This window comes from Pieris napi, chromosome Z (genome assembly GCF_905475465.1).
Source record: "Pieris napi chromosome Z, ilPieNapi1.2, whole genome shotgun sequence".
Lineage (NCBI taxonomy): Eukaryota > Metazoa > Arthropoda > Insecta > Lepidoptera > Pieridae > Pieris > Pieris napi.
This window is the reverse complement of record NC_062259.1, coordinates 3,617,879-3,644,472: the sequence shown is the minus strand read 5'-3', so window position 1 is coordinate 3,644,472 and position 26,594 is coordinate 3,617,879. Positions and strand designations below refer to the sequence as shown.

Here is a 26,594-nt window from a genome sequence, read left to right as displayed (position 1 = left end):
CGAAAGTATATAAGAATGAATAGCTTTTTTAAATAAAACAAAAAGGTTTTGTGATCAGTATAGAATATATATATCTTGTGTATAAAATTCTCGTGTCAAAATGTTCGTTCCCATACTTTTTTTTCTAACAGTAAGTCTGAGAATCGGCTACTATCTATCTTTCAAACCCCTAAATGATAAGGTGTGTCTCCAAAAAATTTTCTTTAATTTTTTAGACAAATTTTTATGATACAGCATACAAAAATACATACCCCTATTTTTATTTGTTAGTTAAGAACTTATGACTTGAAGTCTGGGGTTTATATAGAGAAAAATCGCAGAAAACCCTAAATGTTTTCATTCCGGAAAACCGAACAGTCTCTGGGGTAGCATAGCAAAATGTACTAAACAGGTAGGCGAGGCATTAAGGAGAAACGAAGTTCGCGGGAGCAGCTAGTATATATACTCACGCAATAGCATCAATCATGTCAAGTCCCATTTCGACGCAGCACTTGGCGTGGTCATCGCGAGCCTCGGGCAATCCAGAAACGCAGTAGTAGCAATCACCCAGCAACTTGATGCGAAGGCAGTGGTGCTCAGCAGCTAAACGGTCGAATCTGGAATATGGCTCGAGTATTATATATAAAATCAATTATTTATTTACTTTAATATGGCATGGAATGCATTGTTAATCAGTTACTATGAAAATAATGTTTTTTTTCATATGCTTTGTGAAGACAAAGGGAAGGGAAGTATTGTAAATGTAACAGTGGCGCTACAACCATTTCAGGTCTGCGCCTCAGATTTCTGTAACTGTTTCATAATCAGCCTCCTGTGCCTGACGCGCGCCATCGACTTTTTGGGTTTAAGGTAAGCCGGTTTCCTCACGATGATTTCCTTCACCGTTCGAGCGAATGTTAAATGTGTACAAAAAAAGAAAGTCCATTGGTGCACAGCCGGGGATTGAACTTACGACCCAATGGATGAGAGTCGCACGCTGAAGCCACTAGGCCAACACTGCTCCTTCGGAAGTATTGAGTAACGTATATGTTGTATTAATAAATGTTTATTAAGTATTTTAATAATATTTTGAATTATATTAACCGCGAATTTTGCGAAGGTTTTATCATCAAATGAACACCCGTTTTGTCTCTTTTTATATTCTCTTCGCTCGTAGGTTAAATTTAATATTAAAATTTATCGTTGGTTATTAAATGTTGGTATTCCTACATTATGCTTATGAAATAGGTTGGTAACTAACGGTTAGCCACAAACCAATGTCAATTAACCGTGAACAAGTAATTAATACAAATGAATATGTAATAATTAGCTGTGCTATTAATTATATTAATTCGAATGACATCTTCAATTTAGTTTGTCATATACAGTTAGAATAGTTGTTAATTAATTAGCGATCATCCAATATTAATAAGCCTAAGTGGCTAAATGGTATTGATTTCAGTTGAAGATCCGATCCGAAACTGAAACATCTTCAACCTCTTACGCTATAATCAGATAGAAACGATATATCAAACTGTACCATTCGTTTAGCAGATTGTTATTAGTACGTTCGAAAAAATGTATTGGTTTTTAGATTTGTTCCACCAATAATTATTGAAGCTTCACAAACATTCATTTTGAAAGAGGAAAACAAGGAATTGGAGATCATTAATAAATATAAGGGAGTTGTATTTTCCTCAGTCGAATTAGATTAATTGACGTAAAATATATTCGTAATTTCCTTTTATTTTTCATCCAATTTCTTTATTTAAATAAACTTCAGACATACTTGCTTTAACACGTGTAAACTGCTAATAAACTATAACAATTAGGAGATCAATAGTAAATATAAAAATATATTCACTATGTAATATACAAAATTCAAAGTTCAAAGGTACATTCAATTAAGTTAATTTTGATTCGAGCTTTACATCAAAACCAAACCACCTGTGAAAGTTATTATTATTATAAAAGTACAATAGGGTTTTAAGCTTCACCCTTGGACGATCAATAATTAAAAGACCCATCAAAAGACTGATCAGGGCTTAACAGGTCAATCACAATGGCACTTACCTTGCGAACAATTCATTAAGGAGTCTGACGAGTTCTTCAGCAGTGCATTGATCTGACAGGGAGGTGAATCCACAAATGTCCGCAAACAGGATGCTAAACGAAAACAAACATAAAATACTTCAATAGATGGCAATCAAATAATTGTAAATATAATGATGATGAAATGTAATTATTGTATAATTTTCATACATATATATTGGTGGACTGAAATGTTCGTTGGATAAAATAGAAAAAAAACTCTTTGAAGTTATACTTCTTTAGGCGCGTTATAAAAATTGATGAGAGTGAAATTTTACGATGCGCGCGCACCGTGACACAAAATTAACAGAATGAAGTTGCCCACGGAAAATGCTACGGCATTGGACATAATTTAAAAACTACATTCGAATAATAATAGAATTTATGTTACACTTAATGTAAGAGAAATATAATAAATATTTATTTAATTTTTCAAATGTAAACTGAACTTTATTGACTATAATGACTCCTTTTCCAGTCTTTGATCATTTAATTGTAATTAATTATTTGCATGCAATCAAAAACTATTTTTAATAATGCCAAAGAAGTATAACTTCTTACGGGCGTACATAAGTTCACGCACGCTGTTTTTTGATAGTATTTCATTTGATTATTCAATATAGTTGCATTCGAGAGCGATACAACGAGTATAGCGGTGATGGCAATACGCATCACACACTGCCTTCACCGTATATTAATTACGGACATAGTAAGAAAAATCCCCTAAAACTGTCGGGATTTGAACTTTACATATTGAAAAGCAAGCTATTCAATTTATATTGACATTTACATTGCCATATGTTAAAGCGTAGCTAAACCAACTCTCTATTGTTAGTCAACAACAATTGAATGTCGAACATTAAGTAATTAAACATCAAACTCTACTGAGTTGCATTATTTTAGATGAAAAAGTATAAATTTACTTTTAGACTAAATAAATTCATTCCATTAAACTCTCAAATAAAAATCGTCTTCTTCAGAAGATTAAAGCTACAATAATTGTTGTTTCTCAAATCACTGCAGAGAAATATATTAATCTATTATTTAGGTATTCACGTAAACAAAAGGCAGTACTTAACTACTTATTCACAAATGCTTTATAAAAGCCCAGAGAGGGTTGGCGTATTTCTTAACCCCAATGAATGATTGAAGAGATACCCAAATAAATATTATTATGTAAATATCAAGCTCTGTGTGAATAATTTTGTTTCAGATTCCAAGAATGATATCGCGTACGGAATAACAAGTATATATTTTTGGGGTTTTTGCCCGATTGGAGTCATACAGGTGGCGCGTGATTAAAATTAATACACTTTTAACCTGCATCGATGCGCATTTCTATTACGCATAGGCAAAACGTTGCGCAAGGTGATTGGTCTAAGTAACGTAACATTGCGTATCAACGCGTATTGACTAGAGATGCTGTTCAATGCTGACCGTCGCTGCCAACCTCAATCATCACACGACTGGGTTTTTTAATATTGTGCAAGAATTATATAAATATTTTTCGTCCTCTACTAAAAGATGGGATTTATTAAAAAATATGTCATAAATCTATATAACATCATAAATAAAGTATGTAACAATTTAATTCGCATTTTTGGTATTATTAAAATATTATTTAAGTAATTACCTATATTAAACTAAAGAACATTTTTCTTTCGGTCAAAATTAACAAATAATAATAAATACATTGAAACTTGAAGATTCGTAAAAATAGGCCGAAAACCTCAAATAAGGCTCAAAGGCCGACAACACACCCACTAAAAATTTCTATGGGCTGCGATGACTGCCCTTTTTGGCCGTCCCGCAGGCTCGTTTACCCCCCTATAAAAAAATAGGAGACGCTTCATGGGTTTCGCACACAGGCGCTGCCGGGGGTCGGCGCGGCCAATCATTTACTATGATGACCCCTAATGTTTTTAAGGTTTGGGTTATTGGCAAATATTCATGAATTTCCTATAAAAGGGATCAATGTTGTCAAAATATAACGGGTTGTAAACAGATACCTTGAGGCGAACACAACTTGTATTCAAGTTATTATTGTGAAACTATATAGACATAGTTTTGTATGTGATAATATAGGATATAGTGGCGCATATATCTGTATTTTTAACGATTTTATAAATATTTTTTGCAAGTCATAATCCATGAAAGATGTTGCTTAAATAAATGATTAAACAATTTATAAGAAATAGGGACACACATCGAATATAATGTTTTCCAAAAAAGCTTTTAAGATTTAATTCGAACATCAGCAAAATATCCTTGTAATAGGTCGTGTAAAATGTCCTTCATTAATATATATGTTTTTTTCATACAACATTCTCCGGCCGCCCTTTGTCAAAATACACACCTGACATTCTCGTATCGTTGTATGTAGATCTTGTGAAACTGCTCCTGACGTGGTTGGTTTGCGATGTCAGCCTTCATCTCCATGGCGACGTGACGAGGGAGTACCGATAGCAACAGGCGCTCCTGTTAACATTATCAAGGACACATGTACTAAACAGTATGAGACTTAACACTTATACTAAACTGGAAGGTTTTTATTTCAAGTTTTAATTTCGTCCACATATTATTAAGTTATCTATAATATTTGTATAGTTACATGAACAAAAAAACGTATTTCACTTGAAGTCTCGGGTTCGATTCCCGAGTGGGATCTAAAATTATTGAAGAACAAATTTACAGTAACAGATGAGTTTAAAAATAAAGATAAATATTTATGTGTGTATAATAAAACCAATAGAGCCCACATCATCTCGACATCATCAGCCAATCAAAAGATTAAAGACCCTACTAATTCTTCCTGAAATTTCTATTATATCATCCAGCATCATCCCAAACACACTTGACAATCTAAAAATGTGTTATAATAGTTAGGTTTGAGGAAATACCATTTTTAAGATTTTTTACAACCTTATATAAGATTGTCTATGTCTGACAGTAGACTGGAAATACATACTAATATTATAAAACTTTAAAAATTGTGTATGCAAAAAAACTAAATCACTACTACTACAATACACTTGCAAAAATCGAAAATATTATTTCTTTTTACAAACTACCGTGGCGCGTGTTTGATTGACAGTTACGAAAAAAATCGGGGTCAACGAAACTTGAAAAAAGTAGTTTAGGAAATCTTTTAAGGTTAACCCACTATAACCTGAAATTTTTTTCAGCTTTAGTTCATGCGGACGTATACGGACAGTCTCATTAAGGCAGGTGCATACGGGGAGCAGTAGTAGTATTTAAATATAACAAGAGTAAAAAAGACATTTGAATGTAATTTATATATGAAAGTAAAACATTTATATAAAAATAATTTAGAATAACAACATTTTCTTGAAATACATTTCAACAATGTTTACATTAATAATATAAATGTACCCCTCAAAAACCGTGGCCACTCACATCTCAAAAACTATTGCGCTGTTCGCTAAATTGGAATATTAAATTATCGACTTGACTTTTAGTTTATGATAAATTTACACAGATTTACGAAATTCTGCAACGTGGTATTATAGAGTTTATTGCCAGTTCTTCTCTTCCGTTCTACGACCTCGATTTGAGAATTGGCAGTAAATGTAAAATTAGCAGTTGATGTATATTTATTTTTTGACGTTCATAAGTGTACATTGTGTTACCTATATGAATAAATGATTTTTGACTTTGATTTTTCCAATTCCAACCATATCACATACAGATCAAATTGATAATGATGTCGGATAAAAGTCCATGTTAATAAGTAAAGTGAAGAGTGGATTCTCAACTAAACCTCCCATTACGAGAATATACGAGGGCATAAAGATAATAAGTCTTGACGAAATAAATTCTACATTACGACCAGAGCTTTCGTATCGGTTGGGGTGTGGGGACCGGTAATCATACCGAATAGAAAACCGGTTTTATAATTAATTAAACCAGTATAAACAATCTTATTGTAGAAATAAAAAAAAAACAATTTGCTAGTGTTAGATATTTAGTTTTTCAACCATACCCTACGAAATTTTATGTATATTTATTTATACAAGTATGTTTTTAGATGTTTATTATTTATGAGTTTTGTACAAAAGTTTACTGAAAACTTTGGCATCCTGTAAATCAATACGCATACAGGCCGCTTCACATATATCAGTAAAACCACAGTTCCCTTAAGAGCGCCCAACCCGTTTATCTTTTCATACAAACGTTCGTACGTGATTATGGCGTTGTAACAGATATTTCTTTGAAACTTTTGAACTAATAGGCATCTTGTGCACTATATCTAGGTTTCTATTAAAATGCAAAATCAAAATTTTAAGAAACAAATTCAGTACAACCTCCAAAAATCAGCCTTTTTGCACAAATTTTATATGAAGTTTGGGCGTTTATAATGTACTCGTTAATTGTAACCGGAAATAAATATTTGCATAGAAACCTTGCAAATGTAATGGAGTTTCTAAATGTAAAACTTTCTTTTCATAATCTTGTAAGGCTTACGAAAAAACACGTTTTACAACTTTTCTTGGAACAAGTTTTATGAAATTTCTTTCAATGTTATCACGTTCTCACTTGCTTGTTAGCCATTTTTATGAATGGCTCACTATCTATCTATGCTATCTCTTTTCGCTTTACCTCTTGTTCCGACATTGCGCTGGATGAAACAACAAGCTTTTTGGCCATGCTCGCGTTGCTTTTCGTCGGACGGGGAAGGGCGCTCTTAATGTGTCCGCTCAGTTCAGTATCAGTGTTACAGTATTGCGTCAGTCTTTCAATTTACATATCTCAGTATTCAGTTTACGTAGCTTCAGCGAAAAATCATCAAGTAACGTGATTATGGTTCTGTTCAATACTACGGAGCTAGCAGCGATAGCTGTTGCTTTAGATGACTTTTTGCCATGCTTCATACACCCATTTTCTTTATTTCCTTGATGCTACTCTTCTTCTTCATCTAAACGGAACGGAACGTCTGACGGAACTGTGACTTCACTGATACATGTGAATCGGCTATTAGTTTGTTGAATTAATATCTAGGGAAAACCCTGACGCTTTTTAATATTAGAACCATTTTATGAATAGATATCGAATTTGTAAAATCGGATTTGTAGAACCGATTCGATACCGGTTTTGAGCAATTAGCATGCTGATGTATTACTATGGAATTAATAAAATACGGCGATCATAATTTAGGATCTTTCGGTCCTTTCAGTAAACTTAGCTTGATGTTATTATTTTTCATTTACTCCCTCGCTATCAATCAAGTTATGTTCGAAAAATAAAAATTGCTTTTACCAAGTTTTGTATTCCTATTTCCGAATTCAAACCTTCCATGATTGTTTGTTTCGTGTCACAACGCCACATTTTTAAAATAAAATCCAATTAAGTTTTACAGACTTTAAAGCGATAGGGTCAATAAAAACATATAAAGGTAAAAGAATTCACAGAAAGTAAGGAGAACAGACCATTACTACTTAATGACGGTGACGGAAAACATCGTGAAGAAACGAGACTTAGAATAAACAGTCCACGTTCAATCACGCATTGGTCTGCTCATCTACTCACCTAAAGCATCGGTTAATTAAATAGATGGACAAATATATCTACCCAATGCCCAAATAGGGTAGGGCTCTAATTATCGCATTATATTTGATAAAAAAAACTCAAACAATTTATGAAACGACTGTTATCAATATAGCTAACTATGTATGGAATAATTTCCGTTAAAATAATTACATTCGCTTGTGATAAACAGTTCGTTACAAACGTGGTGTTCGTTAGGTTTGTAATTTGTGATTAATTACTAATTTCGAGCTCACAGCTAATCGCTTGCTAACTAGGTTACACAATCCGTTCATGCCGATTGAGAACTATTGAAGTACAATTTAGCTTTTTTACATTTTTAGTCTTTACTTTATGTATCTGAGGTCTACAGTTTCTTTAAATGTTCTTATAGTGCCATCTGGAAGGTTGGCAATCATCACATCCACTTTAATTTTGGATGCCCCGCTTCTGAACTATGACTTGGTGACTTTGACCAAACTATTGCCGAAGATTCGTCAACCAAGACGTGCATCTGCGACCTGGTCTCCCACCTGTCACTTTCCCTTCAATGTAAGTTGAAGGAGCTCATATTATGCTTCTTTGATATGTATCCTCGAATACTCCCCAACAACTTTTCATTTCTTGCCAAACTCTTTAAGTGTCTTCGGAGCAGGTATGTAGAGGTGGACGGTCGATATTCGTTTTTTATTATGTTTTCCTTTAAATACTTCTTCCTTTACGTACTTCTTACCTACGCTAACAATTATCGTGAGTCATCGTTATTTAAGTTCTTTTACAAATATATAAAATATCATTATTCATATTTATTTATTGAAGTGAAATTTCTTAACTTGATATTTCTTTAATTAAAGGGTAAAATTTTTACGGATGAAACGCAATAATAATAATATTAGCATCACGAAGATGGCAGCGTTTTTGTCGAAGAAAAGGGAGAGAGCGATTGAGAGAGAGTGAGAAGGGCGAATTACCTGATAGAAATATTAATATTTTATATTTTATGCAAAATAATTTATTGAAATCTATCATATTCAGCTGTGGTTAATTGAATGAGAATAAAATTATTATTATTTTAAAACATTAGATAATAGATATATTTATGTTTTATATAATCTGTATATATATTAAACACTTGCCCTTTAAAAAAACGGCAGACAGTTTCTTGCTTGCTTGCTTGCTGGTATAAATTACATTGCGAGAATTTGACTTTGGTTTTTAAACTATTTAAAAATTAAACCGTAATTAAAAACATTTAGGCGTAACAAAAGTCGGAAACAATTCTATTTGAAATTTGTGTGAATAATTAAGTATAATGAATAACGCGTAATCGGTAATATAACGCGTCGGCGTTGCATTAAAATGATTGTTATTTTGATGTGATTATAACACAAACAGTATTTGTATTTGAAGATTAACATGAAACAATTATGCGAGATTAAATCAATCCCGATTTACGGGTTAAGCGGCTTCATCGATTACTAATTAACATTTAATGCGTCATCATCCTCGACTAACATAGAAATAGAACCAACGCCGGTACTCCATTAATTTCCGATAGCGATACCAACTATCACCTCCATTTTTGTGAATGGCGCCAGTGCTTTGTTAATGTGATACTTGGTCCATCAAAGTCAAAATCACTTAATCATATAGGTAACACAATGTACACTTATGAACGTCAATATATATATATATATGAAATGCTTCTAATTTTACATTTAGAGCCAGTTCTCAAATCAAGAGCGTAGAACGGAAGAGAAGAACTGGCAATAAAATCTCCGGCATTTTCTTAAATCACCAAGTTTTTTGTTTTACACAACGTTTGTAAGGAGCTGCAACCATTACACCATGTACCACGTAACATCTTAAGTAATAAATAATAATAAAATAGATTAAAAACAAAGATTTGTCCTCTATCGAAATAACTAACATCACTGCATACACGAATTCGAGTACGACCAGTCACCACAAGTCGTGACCATCGTATTCTCGTCCTATTGACCTCCCCTTCCATTATTAATTCAATTTTCTTTATCGATTCCTCAATATCCGGTAAGGCAATATACATAAAGCTCCACATTGAAATCGGTGTCGCTATACAGATCGAGTAACAGTACCGGTGCTAAGTTTCTGCTTTTATAATAACAGCTGGCAATCATACAAAGCCTTGCATGAATGCTTAACAGTAGTAATGATATTTTTCTTACATATAAAATCTCTTTGTTTTAATGCTTTACATATTGTTACTGTGATACACAAAGCGTCACTCACGCTACAAGTGTACACTGTTCCTACAAATTATATTTGTCTCCGTAATATCAAGTCCCTCAGATGATAAAACTTTCTGTGGATGTGTCTCAAAATAATAATAAAGCCTGTTTAATTGCCAAATCATGATAAAAAATGATATATACCTACAGCTTAGATATAATACATTAATTAATTTTAATCTTGTTATCCTATATATATCCTATATTCTATCTTAAGTACCGTCGATCGGAACCCCTTCACGGGTAGAGCTGGAGGAGGCCTCCAGCTTTTTCCTTAAATAATAATTAAAAAATGCGCCATATATCGAAAAATAATTATTACAATGATAGCGGTACAGTTTTACACTGTATACGAGAAACAGAAGTGCCCTGCGATTTCACCGCCGTGATAGCCTAAACCAACAAATAGGTTTTTAAAGTCAAGGTAAAATGCAAAAATAATTATATATGTATTAATGGAATGCCGCTACAATCCTATAATGGTGTTGGTTTTAGGAGTAGTAAGAGAGCCTTATATACCTGACACATGTCGTAAATTTTTTGTTAAAGTAAACGCTTAAACCACTAGGCTACGGCTCTAAATATAGAAAAAACTTATTTCGCTTAATAAGGCTTGTTTACCCCTGTTTGACGATAAAAACTTATATTGTGAAAATAAAAGTAAGCGCTTATCCACTCGACGTTGTCAATGAAACAAACAAGATAAGAGTGTAAGTTGGAAACTCCGCGTGAAATCGAGAAAAGTTGGAAAGGGATGAACCCTGATATACGTATTAATAAATTTCACACGACATTTCATGCTTTCGTATAGGTTTACACTTATTTTATACCCACACAAAGAGCCAACGGGGGTTTATTAACCAGGCGTGATGTACCTTCCATTAGTAGGATACAGACAAACGCATGGCTATATTAATTAGAAAAACAACATAACAACTTACTGGACTTATTATTGTTAACTCAATACTTAGTTCATAATGTGCACTATTAGACAAAAGATAATCTCTCGACAATAATTGATTAATAATTATAATAATAAATTAATTAATAAAACAAGCCTTTATTACTCTAATTAGAATTTTATAATTTTAATTCTTGTACAGTACAGTACCATTTCAGTATTTACATTATTGTCTTGTGTCTTGTTGAGTCTTTTACTACCACGATGTTTCTATCTATGTTCTTTTACCTACATATGTTTATAAGGATTCGGTTGCCCATATTTGGTAGCTACATGAGTTGTAAACCTTTTTTTAAGTTTCATCATCTATCATTACTTCACTAAGAGACCCATAAAACTATTTCCATGTATTAGACATTCTTCTACCTCTTTTTGCATGGTATTAATTGGTGCTTCAACTGCCCCAAAATATTCTATTGTTACAGGATTTATTTCTATTATAGATTAGTAAACTGGTCAACATCATTTTTGACTTTTGAATAATAAATGGTGTTGACTTTTGGCACAACCGAAAGATTTTCGAAAAACAAAAGTTGTTTATGGAAATCGCGAATTTAAAGCTCATATTGACGTCATAACGAAAAGATTAATATCACGAAAGGCACAACTTATATATTCGATAAGACTCTATTAATATATCAGATGTTTAACACTAGCCACTACTAGATTTAAAATTCCACCTTCACCACTGAGTTTTTTTTTTACAGTTTCATTATTTGTTAAAAACTTATTATTAACTGACCTGCTGTTGATTCTCTCGTTGTGTCACCAAACGTGCCTCAACACAATCACGAGTCTCCAAGAAAGCTCTACGCTGCGCCATTTCACGTGGATGATGGGTCATAATGCCGGCAATGTTGCATGCGATCAGGGTTATCAGGTTGCAGAAAATCTAAAAATATTAAACAACACACACATTAGAGACATATTTCAAACCTTAAAGTATAAACTTTACCATTGCCTTTTTGTGTTTGGCTTGCGAAGCTACTTAAATAAAATCTTTTCGGACCGCGATAACTGTAAACGTCGAAAATTATATACATTTGCGGTTATTTCCGATTAATTATGACTTTAAAATTAAGAATAACTTCAATCGTGATTAAGCAAAAAAAAATACTTCATAATATTAGCATCTTGGATTATTAGAAAATGGTTATTGGATCGGTTTTTGCTAAGGTCTGTCAAGCGAATTGCGAGAAATATCTTTAAATAAAACCTTCGTTAAACGAGAGTTCATTAAAGGCTGTTACGGTCAGCCCGGAAATCGTTTGTAGTTTATACATTTAATATAGTTTGCCAACATTTATTTATATATTTACGAACTATACAACTTTGGACCCTATTACACTACAATGTTAAAGGTAACCTTTTACAAGTCTCCCGACGTTGCTGGTGGCATATAATTTGACGACAAACTACTAAACCCAGACCCATAAAAAGGACATGCCTGAAAAAAAAGGATATCCAGCTTTTTGGCTATTGTTCTTACGAGTAGATCAGGATGCGTTTTCGAAGATTCGGTATAGGCTTATGTAAGGTTCATCATGTATGTGATTCCAATAAAAAATAATTATAAAAATAAATATTTCTGTTTCCTTTTTTAATACGCAAGTAGATAATCTGCCTCTTCTGGGCATGACATGTTCGTCTTCACATTAACGCTGAACTTTTTCGGAACACCAGAGATAGTTCCAAATATTACTTCGCGGTAATCATTATTTTAAATTTGCGAATCCGTTAACCAATTTGAAGATGCACCAAAGCCACAAGCCACACCAAAAAAGATAGATTTTTACACTATTTTAAACGCCTGTTTTCCTTTTAAATGGAGTTTTGTTATACCACTTTTTGTATCACACTACATACCTGAGTATCAGTAGTCTTGGTCATCATGATTTGGGCACCAATGCTGATAGCTCCAAGTATAAATCCACCAATAGTAGCCTCATGTAGTCGCAGCGGTAGAGTAGCGTATGTCACATATGTGAGTAGCGCACATATACCCATGCTCACGTTCATTGATCTGGTAATATAAAAGTAATTCTTAGCATTTTCCGCAAAATAATATCAAATTAAACATATATTTTTTAATGTTGGCCACTTGCAAGGTTTTACAATAATTAATTTATTTTATTTCTGCCAGTTCTCAAACGGCAAGAAACTCCCCGCCAGTCTTACTAATCACCAACTGTTTTATATTCCAAGATGTCTAAATACATGGTTAGTGGGTTGTTCATCTCAGGGCGCGTTACTTAACACGCACTTTTAGTCGTAGACTTTGGAATAAAGTTCTACCTTCAACTTATTTATTCAAACAAGAATGACGCAATTCTGCAGTTTGTTTGCGTTTTGTATAAGATAAGCAAATTTTGTGCGTAAGCCAAAAATTTTTTATGAAATCATAAGTTTAGAAGTATGAAACACTAAAATTAACGAAGTATTTAACATAATATACATACAATATCTTACCCATAAATCACTTTTAATACTTAATGAAACCACTGTTTAAATATCAAGACAAACACTAGCAAGTGTGCAATACTTTTTGTCTCGTCTGCGCTCATTATTAAAAATGATATCTTAATTTCTATAAAGATTTTCGTTTGAATCGGATAATGTCATACAAATAAAATTAATTTAAATTTAACATCGACTTCTTAAATTTATGTCAACGGCAGTCCCCAATTCATTTCACGTATATTCAAAGTGACGTATCATTAATATTTTGAAAGTTAAAATTAGATAACGCGTAAAGTTTGACCCTAAAGTTACTGATTGGGAACCGGGAGCTTTCACCACAACCAATTGGAAATCCCCTTGCAACTTAGATAACTTAGTTTGAAATGGTCTTTTTATCTTACCTTACTAATGGATCTGTAAGAGTTAAGATTGTACGTATGTAAAAAGTAAATCGTATCGTACTATGACCTTTTTCCAAAACTGAAACGTATTGAAATCGTATAAACGAAATAATTTTGTTTGTGGTTTTTACGTGAGTTTTCAAATTTAACTGACAAACTTGCTTCGACAGATCTGTCTATGATAATACAACAAATGTAATCAATTCAATTACAATAAGCTACTATGTTTTTAGTATATACATATACAGGGTGGCCAAAAAGTCGTGGATCAAACGCAAATAGGGGATAGATGAGGTCATCAGCGGCAAAAAAATGTTCTACGGGAGGTCTCTAAGGTCAACCCCTGCAGAGTTATGATTTATTTTGGTTTTTATATGAAAATTGACTTTTTTTTACTAATTCTTCTTAAATTTCGAAAATATCTACATTCTGTATCTTTCTCATAATATCCACTAGATTGGTACTGATGAGTTCTTGCGTTAGACATACTATTTATAGTTGTTTATTGAGTGTATTCAAGATAATATTAAGTGATACGATATAACATTTTTTCAAATCATAAATTTTTCTTTACTTTGGACCCCACTGTGAAAAAAAATTACTCCACCGAAAAGTGTCCCTGTACTACAAGTTTTGGCGCATTTAATAGGGATTCTGAAAAGGTATTACACGTGGCCATGAGTCGCTCTAATATCTTTCTAGGAAGAATTACAAACAACGATTGTGAAATAATAATTGTATTAAAACAATTATTTCTCAATGGTTGTTTGTAGGAAACAAAATATTTTACAATAAAATATGCTCAAAATTCCTGACTCTGACCATAATACTTAATCTGCACCGTCTAATCAAATTCCTACGTAACCCTCCAGCCATCTGTCCAATTTTTTGAATCTAGTCCGATTCACACAGTACTGGTCACAGGTAGGTAAATAATCTATCATAAGTCCGAATCGTTGTTGTTTTTTCGTCCTAGAAAGATATTAGAGTGACTCATGGCCATGTGTAATACCTTTTCAGAATCCATATTAAATGCGCCAAAACTTGTAATACAGGGTCACTTTTCGGTAGAGTAATTTTTTTTCACAGTGGGGTCCGAAGTAAACAAAAAGTTTTGATTTGAAAAAAAATTATATCGTACAACTTAATATTATCTTCAATACACTCAATACACAACTATAAATAGTATGTGTTAAGCAAGAACTCATCAGTACCAATCTAGTGGATATTATGAAAAAGATACAGGATGTAGATTTTTTCGAATTTTAATAAGAATTAGTAAAAAAAGTCAATTTTCTTATAAAACGCAAAATAAATCATAACTCTGCAGGGGTTGACCTTAGAGACCTCCCGTAGAACAATTTTTTGCCGCTGATGACCTCATCTATCCCCTATTTGCGTTTGATCCACGACTTTTTGGCCACCCTGTATATATTTTTTAAATTCTTATGATAAATTTTAAACGTAAAGTTTTCTGGTTTTGAATCGGTTCCGTCAAAATTTGATAGGTATCAATATCTAAGCTATTTCAGTTTTACAAATTGTTGAACTTATAAATATAATGGGTTAAGTATTGTTCACAAATTTCCATAAATAGATATACCGAAGTAATTTCTTGATATAAAACCCTTTGCAAAAGATATAACAAACCAACTTATAACTTGTATATCGTAAGTTGAATATATAAATTCATTTTAATTGTACAAATTTTGTTCATACATTAACTAGTTTAGATAATATAAATAACAATATTTCCTTTACAGTTTACACTTGACTTGACAATCTCGCTGTATTGAGAGCCATGTTGGCAAATACGAGCTTCAATTAAACATATGAATATATTATGTTTACCCAATGGAACATTGCCTGAAGGCTTCATTTTTCTATTTTGATGGCGTCATCCTAACTAAACACTGTTATAAGAGTATTTTGGCTATTATTTACATATTGTTAATATGAAAAGTACTCATGTTTATTTAAAGAAACAAAACATCAGAATCAGAATAATCATGAACGTAAAATATGTTTATTATGGAACATAAGATACAGGTATCACTTATTCCACGTCATTAAATTTGAATCTGTAGGCATCCCTACACATCGGCAAAGAAGACAAAGGATGTAGGCCGTAATTTTATAGAATTTTTATTTATTGTATATTTATTGAATAACCAGGCGGGATGTCCTTTGGTTTTGGTTTTTACCTATACTATACTCATTCCTTGAGGTTTAATGAGGTGCTACATTTTATTCAATTATCAGAATAAGTCGCAGGAACCTGGTGCGGTCTTATCTTAGGTGTTATCTATACTAAACTGATTTCTAAAGTAGCTATATAATTAATTATGCAATATTTTAATCTAGGGAATTATCGTTGAAGAAGCTGATTGAAAGTAATTGATATGATATTTTAAGCAGAAATGTTTATATTTTTGTTATACCTAATTAACCAATTTAACAATGTTAAACATAGTTTAGCAATTGTCACACAAAGAAATCTTCAACGAATCAAAGTCGTTGATCTTTAGAAAATTATAAACTCGATATCTTGGAAGTTGGTAAAAAGGGATTGTCTTGGGCAAAGGGCTTGTTTCGTCGATTTTTTATTATTTCTTCATAATCACTTTCATTAAATTTACATTTCGTTAAAATTAACCCAAAACTAAACTGCATTTCAGAAATATAAATATTACACTGTTTTAACTATTATAGACATTGACTCTTATATAAATCTTACTTTATAAACTAGTTTTATTTAAAATATTGAATTTTATATGTACTTAATTATTACTTGGACGTTTCGATACAAAAAAGTAACAAAAAGTAATTTTCTCAGAATCGCTTATTCTGTCATAGTACGAATCGCGAAAATTTGAACGAACGAAGTCTGATTACCGCTGCTGAACCTAAACTGGCTGGTTTATTCGAAGTCTTTGTATGAATAAGCGATGCAGTTCAGTTGAAGATTGTCATTCGGCTTTCATTAGGCTTCCAATAAGAGCTCATAGCCCCCAGTTTCAATGAATATTTCTTCACGTAACGTTGCTGCCTTCTCCTTGCATTTATGTATTTTCACCGAAGGAGCTGATGTCATTATTTATAAATTACTAATGAATAAAAACTACTAATTCTTGTACAATTTCACCAATAGTATTTTACCATCGGTCGTCGAGGCAGAATACGTGATTCGCGCTTTAAGTCACTTTTTAGAAATACTATGCCAAACCAGCTGCCCACTTTAGTATTTCCGAACGAATTCGACTAAAGATCCTTCAGCGCACTTGCAATCCTTCTGGAAGTGTGAGCATCCATGGGTGGCGACATTACTTAAAATCATCTGCCCGTTTGCAGGTTGTTTTATAAAAAAAAGTGTCACCCTTAGATTTAAACCATTACGGTTTATATTACGAAACATAACAATTATTTTTTTAGTGGATGTATACGTATATTATGTTTACTAATAGAAATTCGAGATTTCAATTTCATTAGTTCTAAACTTTGTAAACCTTCAAGCGAAATATCAAACTTGAGGTTCTATTGGAAATTGTTTTAATGAAATTACAACATTCCACTTTACGTGGAATTCGAAATGACACATGTTAAAAGCAAATTATCAAAACAACTAAACACGTGCAACCATGTTGAATCCCTTAAAGGCCGATTCACATATATCAGTGAAGCCACAGTTCCGTCAACGTGTCCGCTCAGTTCAGTATCAGTGATACAGTATTGCGTCAGTCATTCTATTCACGCCAGTACTCAGTTTACGGAGCTTCAACCCTGTAACTCTTAATAGAAACAGTGATCCTGACATTTTTGTATGCAAGTTCGATGTAGACTCAATATCCGGAGCGCTGATATCGCAACCTTTAGATATAAAAACTCATTATTGAGACCGGGATCTTTCACTGTATCGTTATTGGAAGTTCTCAAGGGATAATATAAAAAGTCGAAAGAGTGTACCGGTGCAATCTCTCTCTCCAATGGTATTAATCCATGGTATTCTGCAAATGTAGTTACTAATCTGACACATCCTTCTATGCACAGTGAGGGCTAATTGCACGCTACGTTCGGCAAAGAACTTTTTAACTCATAATATTTTTAATTTCAACGTAAAAGGAGCTTTTAGTTAGTGATTTTTCAAACGTGTTGAAAAATATACTTTCTTTCATGTTTGAACATAAAAATTAAACCCTGTTGTTGACTATTAAATTTCTACATTTTAAATAATAATTACCCGGCTATTAATTCTCTTCCATTTTAAAATATAAAATGACAACAACATTTCCTGTGCAAGACTAGACATACGATATGATCCAGCAATCTGTTTGGCTAATCACAATAGAACACTGTTTGCATTGAGTGTAATTTGATAAAGCAAACTCTCAACCGTGCTCTGTTCAAAACCAAATTCAACTATAAAAACAAATATAAATTGAGATAGAATTTATTAATTACATTTATTTAAAAAATTTAGAAGTGTTTGAGGTATTGAGATGTCTCACGATTTTTCATAACAATATCTGTTATGCTGATTTAAGCAGTGTATAAAATATATTGACAGTGCGTATTTTTGTTTCATTAGGAATTTGTTCCATATCATAGTCATTATATACATACTTATAAAACTGATTTCATTGTAGTCAACAAACAGCCGTTGACAAATAAAATATTGTAAGTCATCCCACTCGCACAAGCTTATTAAAGTTTGTTCTTTGTATCTCGTCAAAAAATGAAACAAATTCTTAAAATTGTATTTTTCAATAATCCTCGAGGTTAACCTTATATTAAATGTGTCTATGTATACTACTTCTTAATATATTATAATACTTCTAAAAATATTTTTTAATAGACTGTAAAAGGCCCCAAGAGACGCTCTAAGCATTCTTATAGGCATTCTACCTAAGGGGCACAATTATTATATTAAGTCTCCGACATAGGCGTAGACATAGCTAACTTTCGCTCCAATGGGGAATACCTTCATACCACTTAGCCACGAAGCCCTGTATATACTCCTAATTAAAATACATTCAAAAAGACATAAAACTCACCTTAGTACTGCGGTGCCGCACAGGGAGCTCTCAATAAGTATGAAGGTGGTCAGGACAATATATGAGACGGTCAGCAAATATATCTCGTTCATTGCTGGTCTGCTCAAGCACGCGAGAAGACCTAGAATACATCTCTTATATAATATACATCTCTTACTCTTATATTCTGGTCAAACTTGAAAATAATATTGAGAATATGGTCTATATCAACAACTGCATTCCAATTCACCATTTATTCAATTATTATCTTATATATAAACATAATTCATACTTAAACCAATGTGTTGCGTTCTTTATTAGAAGATTAACGTGCTTAAGACAGAGTCGCAGAGAAGGGATTTACTAAACGTCATGACTAGTCGACGTCAGAATCACACATTGTACATTTTCAGGCACATATCAAATTATAACGTTATTCCAAAACTATTGTACAGTTTTCAGTTGTACTTCTCCAAAGGTTACTAAATGTATGCACACCTATCCGTTTGAAGCGAACCATAATTGCTTTTAGCCTCGTGTGCCTAATAAAGGAGTCTTTAGGGAGCACAGAGTCAAAGCAAGGCTTACCTCAGGCTTAGATATGGCAAAGGTGCTTTTGTTGTTTCATAATTAGCCAGTCTAAAACATTGCACACTGGGATTGGAGAGCTAAGAAATGAATTATGCAGTTTTTATTGTGCACTACAGTGTACACTTGCTTAAATCTGAGAGATCTTCAAAAAGCAAGTCTTTTGTTTTTTTATAGTATTGCTTATTTTAAAGTATTTATTTTCGGTACTGATGCGTTTCTGTTTATTTTTTATATATAATAGGGGGCAAACAAACTTGCGGATGATGTGGCGGCGTTATAATGACTATCGCAGCCCATAGATACTCATTTTTAGTAGGTGCGTTGCCAACCTTTGCCAACCTTTTGTACTCCTCGTACACTTATATTTGATGCTGACATTCTGCATTTGTTTCAATGATATTTTGAAGGAAATCAGTGATCTAACCTAAATGTGACTCATTATTTTTTAATTCACCTTACGAACAATGCAAGACTTTAGCTATCTAAATTATGCTTTATTTTAACATATATTTTACTGAATGTGTCATAAATTGAAATTAGATAAATAAATGTCTAACCGAAAAATATTCCCAGAGATCCTGAATCGGATTTTCGATTTCGAATGGACTATAAATTTTCGTTTGAAAGGAAAGCAAAATATGTAAACATCATTCGGTATTAAAACTCTCCGGGGATTAAATGGGTTCACTGTGTATGACATCTTAATCCTTTGTTTTATACAACCACTTTAATATTTCATTATTATTTCGAATACATATTACATAACCTTTTAGGCGCATTGGCGAAACGCTGCGTAAAAGTTATTAATAATTTACGTTACGTTTTTAATTCATTTCAATAAAATAAAAAAATCTGTGGCGCTGCATCCTCTTGAGGTCTTGGCCTCAGATTTCTGAATCTGTTTCATGAATTTTTTTTGAATCTAATAGGCAAGTAGGTGATCAGCCTCCAGTGCCTGACACACACCGTCGACTTTTTGAATAGACATGTCGGTTTCCTTCACCGTGCGAGCGAATGTTAAATGCGCACATAGAAAAAAGTCCATTGGTGCAGAGCCGGGGATCGAACCTACGACCTCAGGTATGAGAGTCGCACGCTGTAGCCACTAGCCCAACACTGCTCAATTTTAATTCATGTTTTTTTTTTAATTTTTAACTGATTTCTAAATTTGGCTCACAGTAAAGTAAAAATAAAATCTAATTAACAACCTTCTATAATAAATTTCATTTCAACAAAATTTTAATTTGTAGTGGCTTTAGCTAAGAGAATATAATAATATAAGAGAGTTTTTTCATTTATTTAATTAAATGTTCCTTTAGGCTATTTTTGGAATTTCAGTTAAACAACTGAATTTATTTATAAAATATTTGTTTAATTGTTTCCAGCCTGAAAGCCCTACACCGCCTGTTTGGTGAGTTTTGTTCAACCGTGAAAGATTCTCCAACAACGCGCCTAAGGGCATCCCCTGAGACTGAAACATCTGAATGTCCCGAACATCACAGAATCATTGTTTCATTTTAAAAGGTTACCTAGAAAAAATATCAGCGAAATTGATGCAAAATGTCTTATGCTTTTTTTTTTTTAAAAGACAATTATTCACACCAATTGACCTAGTCCCATGCTAAGCTGGTGAAGCTTGTGTTATGGATACTAGGCAACGGATATACATACATATTATAGATAGATAGACATATAAATACATATTTAAACACCCAAGACCTAAGCACAACACCAAATGCTCATCACATCGATGTTCGTCTCAGCCGGGGATCGAACCCGGGACCCATGGATTCGCAGTCAGGGGTACTAACCACTAGACCAATGAGCCTCGAATGAGCTTCTGCGACATTTATGATTAGAGGTTAGGATATAATCTACAAGCTAATATATGTACTTACAGGCATACACTAAAGCTGCAAGTCCAAACAGAACTACGTTGATCAAATGCGCCAATCTTTCCCTCTCGAAAAAGGCACGAGAGCCCCTCATGTATCTTGACTTCGAGAAATCTGTCGACAATCCTCTACGGAAAATATAATGTATATTAGACACAAGACTCTTTATTCGTAAAATATAGAACAATGAACGACTCTTGCTCCTTTTCCTCCACCTTATAGTGTTTGATAGAAAAATGATGGTACTTTAAAACACGGTGCAATTAGACGGATTTACTTTTATGAATAAGGGGGTATTATAGGCGAGTAGATTGAGTCATAACAAAGAAAATAACTAGTTAATCTAACTGAGAAGCAAGAGGCCACGTCAAATTCACTAATAAAATATACTAAGTGGATTTTTTTTACCATCTGGAGTACGCTAGGTAATTAGCAAATATTATTTAATTGAATATATTATATCAATCAAAACTATATCAATTATTATATAATATTACTACGCCCGGTAATTAAACTGGGTACCGGCAAAAATACTTTTTTTACCATCTGGAGTACTTTAGGTAATTAGCAAATATTATTTAATTTAATATATATCAATCAAAACTATATCAATTATTATATAATATTACTACGCCCGGTAATTAAACTGGGTACCGGCAAAAATACTAACATTTATGACATTAGTGAGCAGTTTTCAAGCAATTTTTTATTTTTAAAATTCAATTCATATAATATTGTTTTGTGTTAAAATTGAATATTCTGCGAATAAAAAATAATACATCCAACGCCGGACTTCCTATCGCGAAAGCCATCCCGGATATGAAGTACCTGCACTGTGTTAGAGTACTTTCAATACAGATATTAGTAAAAAATCCACTAGGTATTGGTATATTTGCATACAAATATATTCTTACATTTGGTCAAAACTTGTAAGGTTGTACAATGCGTCAGTGATGAAACTCTGGGCGGCAAACATTGCAGGCACTTGGATCGATATCAGCCCGAAACCCACACCCATTAGCAGTCCCAGCATAGTCATCATATTCGCCTGATTCATGCGAAGAAAGTAACGTTGGTATAACATCTCCACCTGTAATAAATATAATCATCAAAATCTTCGAACTGCCCCGCGATTCTGTAACTCACTTTTCGAACTCACACAGCGGTTTTCGCATCGGCGGTCGCTCTCAAATCAGTCGTGAAGCACTCATTTTATGATTTGGCATTCCGATAAACAATAAACTACAAGCTTCCACCTTTTCAGAATGCCAAATCATAAAATGAGTGCTTCACGACTGATTTGAGAGCGACCGCCGATGCGAAAACCGCTGTGTGAGTTCGAAAAGTGAGTTACAGAATCGCAGGGCTGAAAAATGATAAGATAGGTGAGATTAAGGGGTAGAGAGACAAAACTCAACTCATAAGTAACGCTAAGTCTAGACTCTCTAGAATTGTGCATGTCTAGAAAAATATTCGTATACAGTGAAGCTTTCTAAATAATCCCGTAAATGACGTAATATAAATTAGTGCATAGAAATGAGATTAACAAAGGAATAATTTAAATTCTACCTAAATAAATAATTTTACATATCCACAAAGGTTAAACTTAAACCCCTTGTAAGTACTACTACGTGTTTATAAAAATTATACGTTCCGTATTTATTACAGAGCTATTTTTAACACGCCTATATCAAGCTGTAAATCTGAAACTTCAAGAGAACTTTGTTGTATGACAGGGCCATGAGAAGTTTGAAGTCCGATAAAGATTTTGTAAGGACTCAGATGATTATACCTTTGGGCCGTATTTGAAATATATATTTCTTATAATATCAGGAGTCGTTCAGCTATAAGCTAAAGGGATAAAACACTGGAGAGGGTGGGAAGAATATTGTCTGTTGTTTCTTGATTAAGAGAATAGCCGCAAAGCCACTTTAATCGAATTTCTAAGTTAATATTTTATTATTTCTGCTTATTGCTCAGAGCTGGTGCCCACGAATACTCCCACGTGAATTTTAGTTTTATCACGCACTGACTTCGGACTGCATCCTGATGTTTTAGCATGAATTATTAATATGTATAATTATACATCAATTCTTAAATAAGTATAAACACCATAATCACCTACAATAATTTAATGAAATTTATAAATATGTGGTTTCTGATTTCTTGGTTACAAAATCTAGTTGAACAACTACAGGGTACAGATAAAATCTCTTCTTCAAACCCAATTACAGTAAATACTTGTATGTACTAGTTAAGAACCTCTGTGTGATTAATGGTGTACTTTAAATGCTCAATTTAAATGGTGTAACATTTGAGGACGCGATAACACAACATTAGCCACGTCATAAAAACTAACGAAGTTTTTAGTTATTTTTCGAGTCACGATAGAATTCTATTAGAACTAAACTTTTATGTTTCTCGTTGTACCTTAATATTGTAAACCAATTTTCATATTGTACGGAATGTCGACGCTTCGGTGGACGAAGTAGTTGTGATCAATTTTTCGTCCACCATTAAGTTTGTATTCTTTTTTATAATAAACTAGCTGGCCTCGCGAACATCGTACCGCCTAACAGTCGATTCTTTATTTAAAAAAAATACTTATTCTGCTATTCGGGACACCGGTCTAGCTAAGATAAAAAAAAGAAAGTTGATAAGACAACAAATACATTATGTCAAAAAATAAAAATTTACCTTCCCGGAACTCTTCCACTAACACTTGAACTTTATGATATGGTATTAAAGTTCAAATTGACTTTTAAGTATTATTACGAATATTATGTATGGGAATATAGAAAAGTGTTGTTTTTAGACTTTTTCAGTCAATTTTTTTAATTTTTCTCTCCGTAAGAACCATCCTCGTACTTCAAAGAATATTATAAAAAAAGAATTGGCCAAATCGGTCAAGCCGTTTTCATGTTATGTCGTGACAACGGAAAACGGGTTTCATTTTTATATATATAGATAAAAAATATGTGTTTGCTTAGATATAAATTTTGAGTAACAGGTGTGTTTGTTGCTCTAGCGAGCTAACTCTCACGAACCCCGTGTTCGTGAGTTTGAATTACTCCAGTGAATTTTTCTTTCCATGTGCGCATTAATACTTGCACGTATGGTGAACGTTAGCATCGTGAGGTAAACTGCATATTTTAAACCCAAAAAATTATTGACGTGGTTCAGTTATGTTCGCCTGTTGTTCACTTTTTGACGACATTATCCATTTGTAGTACTGATTCGCGTTCCTTTAAGAGTACCTTTTTTGCTTTAAACTACCTCTGATAACATTTAAAGCACCACAGACGACATATAAAATGTACACCTATGAAAATATACATACATTTTCCAGTCTATCCATTTATGTAAACTGCACTAATTTGATTGTTTGCCTTTTTCCGAATAAACGAGTTATATTAAGCTTTTGTTAGATAATATGGTGCAATAAAATTGAATTAGTTTCCGGTGTATTATTTTTTTTTAATTTTCTTTTCACTACAAGTTTAGACTGATTAAAAGCAGATTTTTTTTTAAATAACCACATCACAATGCTCTACAAAGTATTAATATAGGTAAATCAATCAACTCATGTCAGTTAATATCCTGATATGTCTCATGGTACCTATTCGCTACAAATCCCGATCGATCCAAGGACGTCGGTGCTATGTTCAACATACAAAAAACAAAACTCCAGGTGCGGTTTTTCGAAGTCAAACAAAAATTGGAATTCATAAGTAAATATCACTTTAATTGTTGAATAATGTAGAATACATTGGACAAACTTATTTCATCTTCTCCGCCTTATTAAAAAATAGTCTCATTATCCTCTTTAAACATGCATAGTTTAGTTAAAACTTTTTATGAATAAGGGACTTAGTATTCTTACATCCTACTAATATTACAAACGCGAAAGTTTGAAGTATGGATGGATGTTTGTTACTCTTTCACGTAAAAACTACTGAATGGATTTTAATGAAACTTTACAATAATATACATTATACATTAGAATAACAGGTGGGCTACACTTTATATAGATATTGTGTGAATTGTCCAAAATATCAAGTAAGTAGGGAAAAATCTACTATCTACGAGCTATTCTGGCCAGCGCTGCCAAAACCGCCAGATTTACACATAATATGTTGTCTGATGGAAATGTTTATTTTATATAGTCGTACAAAAAAACCAGCCACAGTATACGATATCTTATGTGTAGGCCATTATAGCCAAAATAGTGAACCATAACTACAATAATAATTGATCTTAATTTATTTCAAATGCATATTTGGTATTAATAAATTGATTCCTAAATGAAAATAGATACTTTTAACGCTTCAGGTATTTAAAGTAGATAAAATATGTCTTTCACGCTACATCATTTGGACAAATATTATTTTAATTAAAGTCATACATTAGCGAAATATGTTTTTTTTTAGTTGTAATCTATTGAGTTATGGCAATACTCAATAGATTACAAATCGAAAATCATCGATATAAGAGTCTCACTGACCGCGCTTTCGAAAATACTTGAAACTTCGATATACGTAAATAATTACATGGTTATAAATCATTCGTTAAATAACTTTTATTTACATGTGTGCTTCCGTAAAACAAAGACAATAGCTTTTATAAATCCTACACTGTAAGGTATTGTCATGTGAAGTTTGCATCTGTTTTCATACTACAGCCTAATCAGATTTCGCGAAAGCGACTATCCAAAAGATAACTAGATTTCCGAATATTCCACCAATTTTACGTTAGAAACAGAATGCTTAGTGGAATTCGTATGTTATGTTTTTCAGTTCCAGCAAACTGGAAGTCAAAGGCAAATCATTTATTTCAATTAGACCACCTAAAATGGCACTTTTGAACGTCAAACAAAATACAAAGAAGATTCTAGTTGCCCCTTCCAAAAGGTAGTTTCGTGTGGAGAAGAATGGGCTAGAAACTCCACACTTACTCTTAAAATAGGTTTACAATATTTTGTTTACATTAGTTAAATAATTATATGTGAAGAGTTTCACATCTAGGTTTATCAACGTATGCTTAAAATATCTTGAATAGACCGCATACGAAATACAACCGTGCTGGAAAGAATGCAGAAGAACAAAGAAGTGCTTATGACGGTAGAAAAGGAAACTTGAGTATGTCGGACACGTTTTACGTAACACCAAAAAATACGAGCCCCTTCAACTGATCCCTTCAACCTGGCCGCAGACGCACGTCTTGGTTGAAAGACTTTAGACAATGGTTTGGTCAAAGCACCAAGTCATTGTTTTTCTCGCTCGGCATCCAAAATTAGACTAGCCATGATGTTCGCCAACCTTCGCAAGGAGATGGTACTATAAGAAGAAGATGTTATGTTTTGAAGGATCACT

The 26,594-nt window shown here is 32.9% G+C and overlaps 1 protein-coding gene across 2 annotated transcripts in view; it reads right to left on the bottom strand.

Annotated features, from left to right (window-relative positions):
- The window catches only part of LOC125062570 (adenylate cyclase type 6), a 144,432-nt gene that overhangs the window by 23,851 nt on the left and 93,987 nt on the right, over window positions 1-26,594 (bottom strand). For both annotated transcript variants that reach the window (XM_047668575.1, XM_047668574.1), the window contains exons 6-13: window positions 22,137-22,312; window positions 21,226-21,350; window positions 18,758-18,878; window positions 12,712-12,868; window positions 11,588-11,737; window positions 4,427-4,548; window positions 2,053-2,145; window positions 450-596 (exon numbers count right to left, since the gene is read on the bottom strand). In XM_047668575.1, the coding sequence (XP_047524531.1) occupies window positions 450-596; window positions 2,053-2,145; window positions 4,427-4,548; window positions 11,588-11,737; window positions 12,712-12,868; window positions 18,758-18,878; window positions 21,226-21,350; window positions 22,137-22,312 (1,091 nt within the window). The remainder of the gene's footprint in view (window positions 1-449; window positions 597-2,052; window positions 2,146-4,426; window positions 4,549-11,587; window positions 11,738-12,711; window positions 12,869-18,757; window positions 18,879-21,225; window positions 21,351-22,136; window positions 22,313-26,594) is intronic.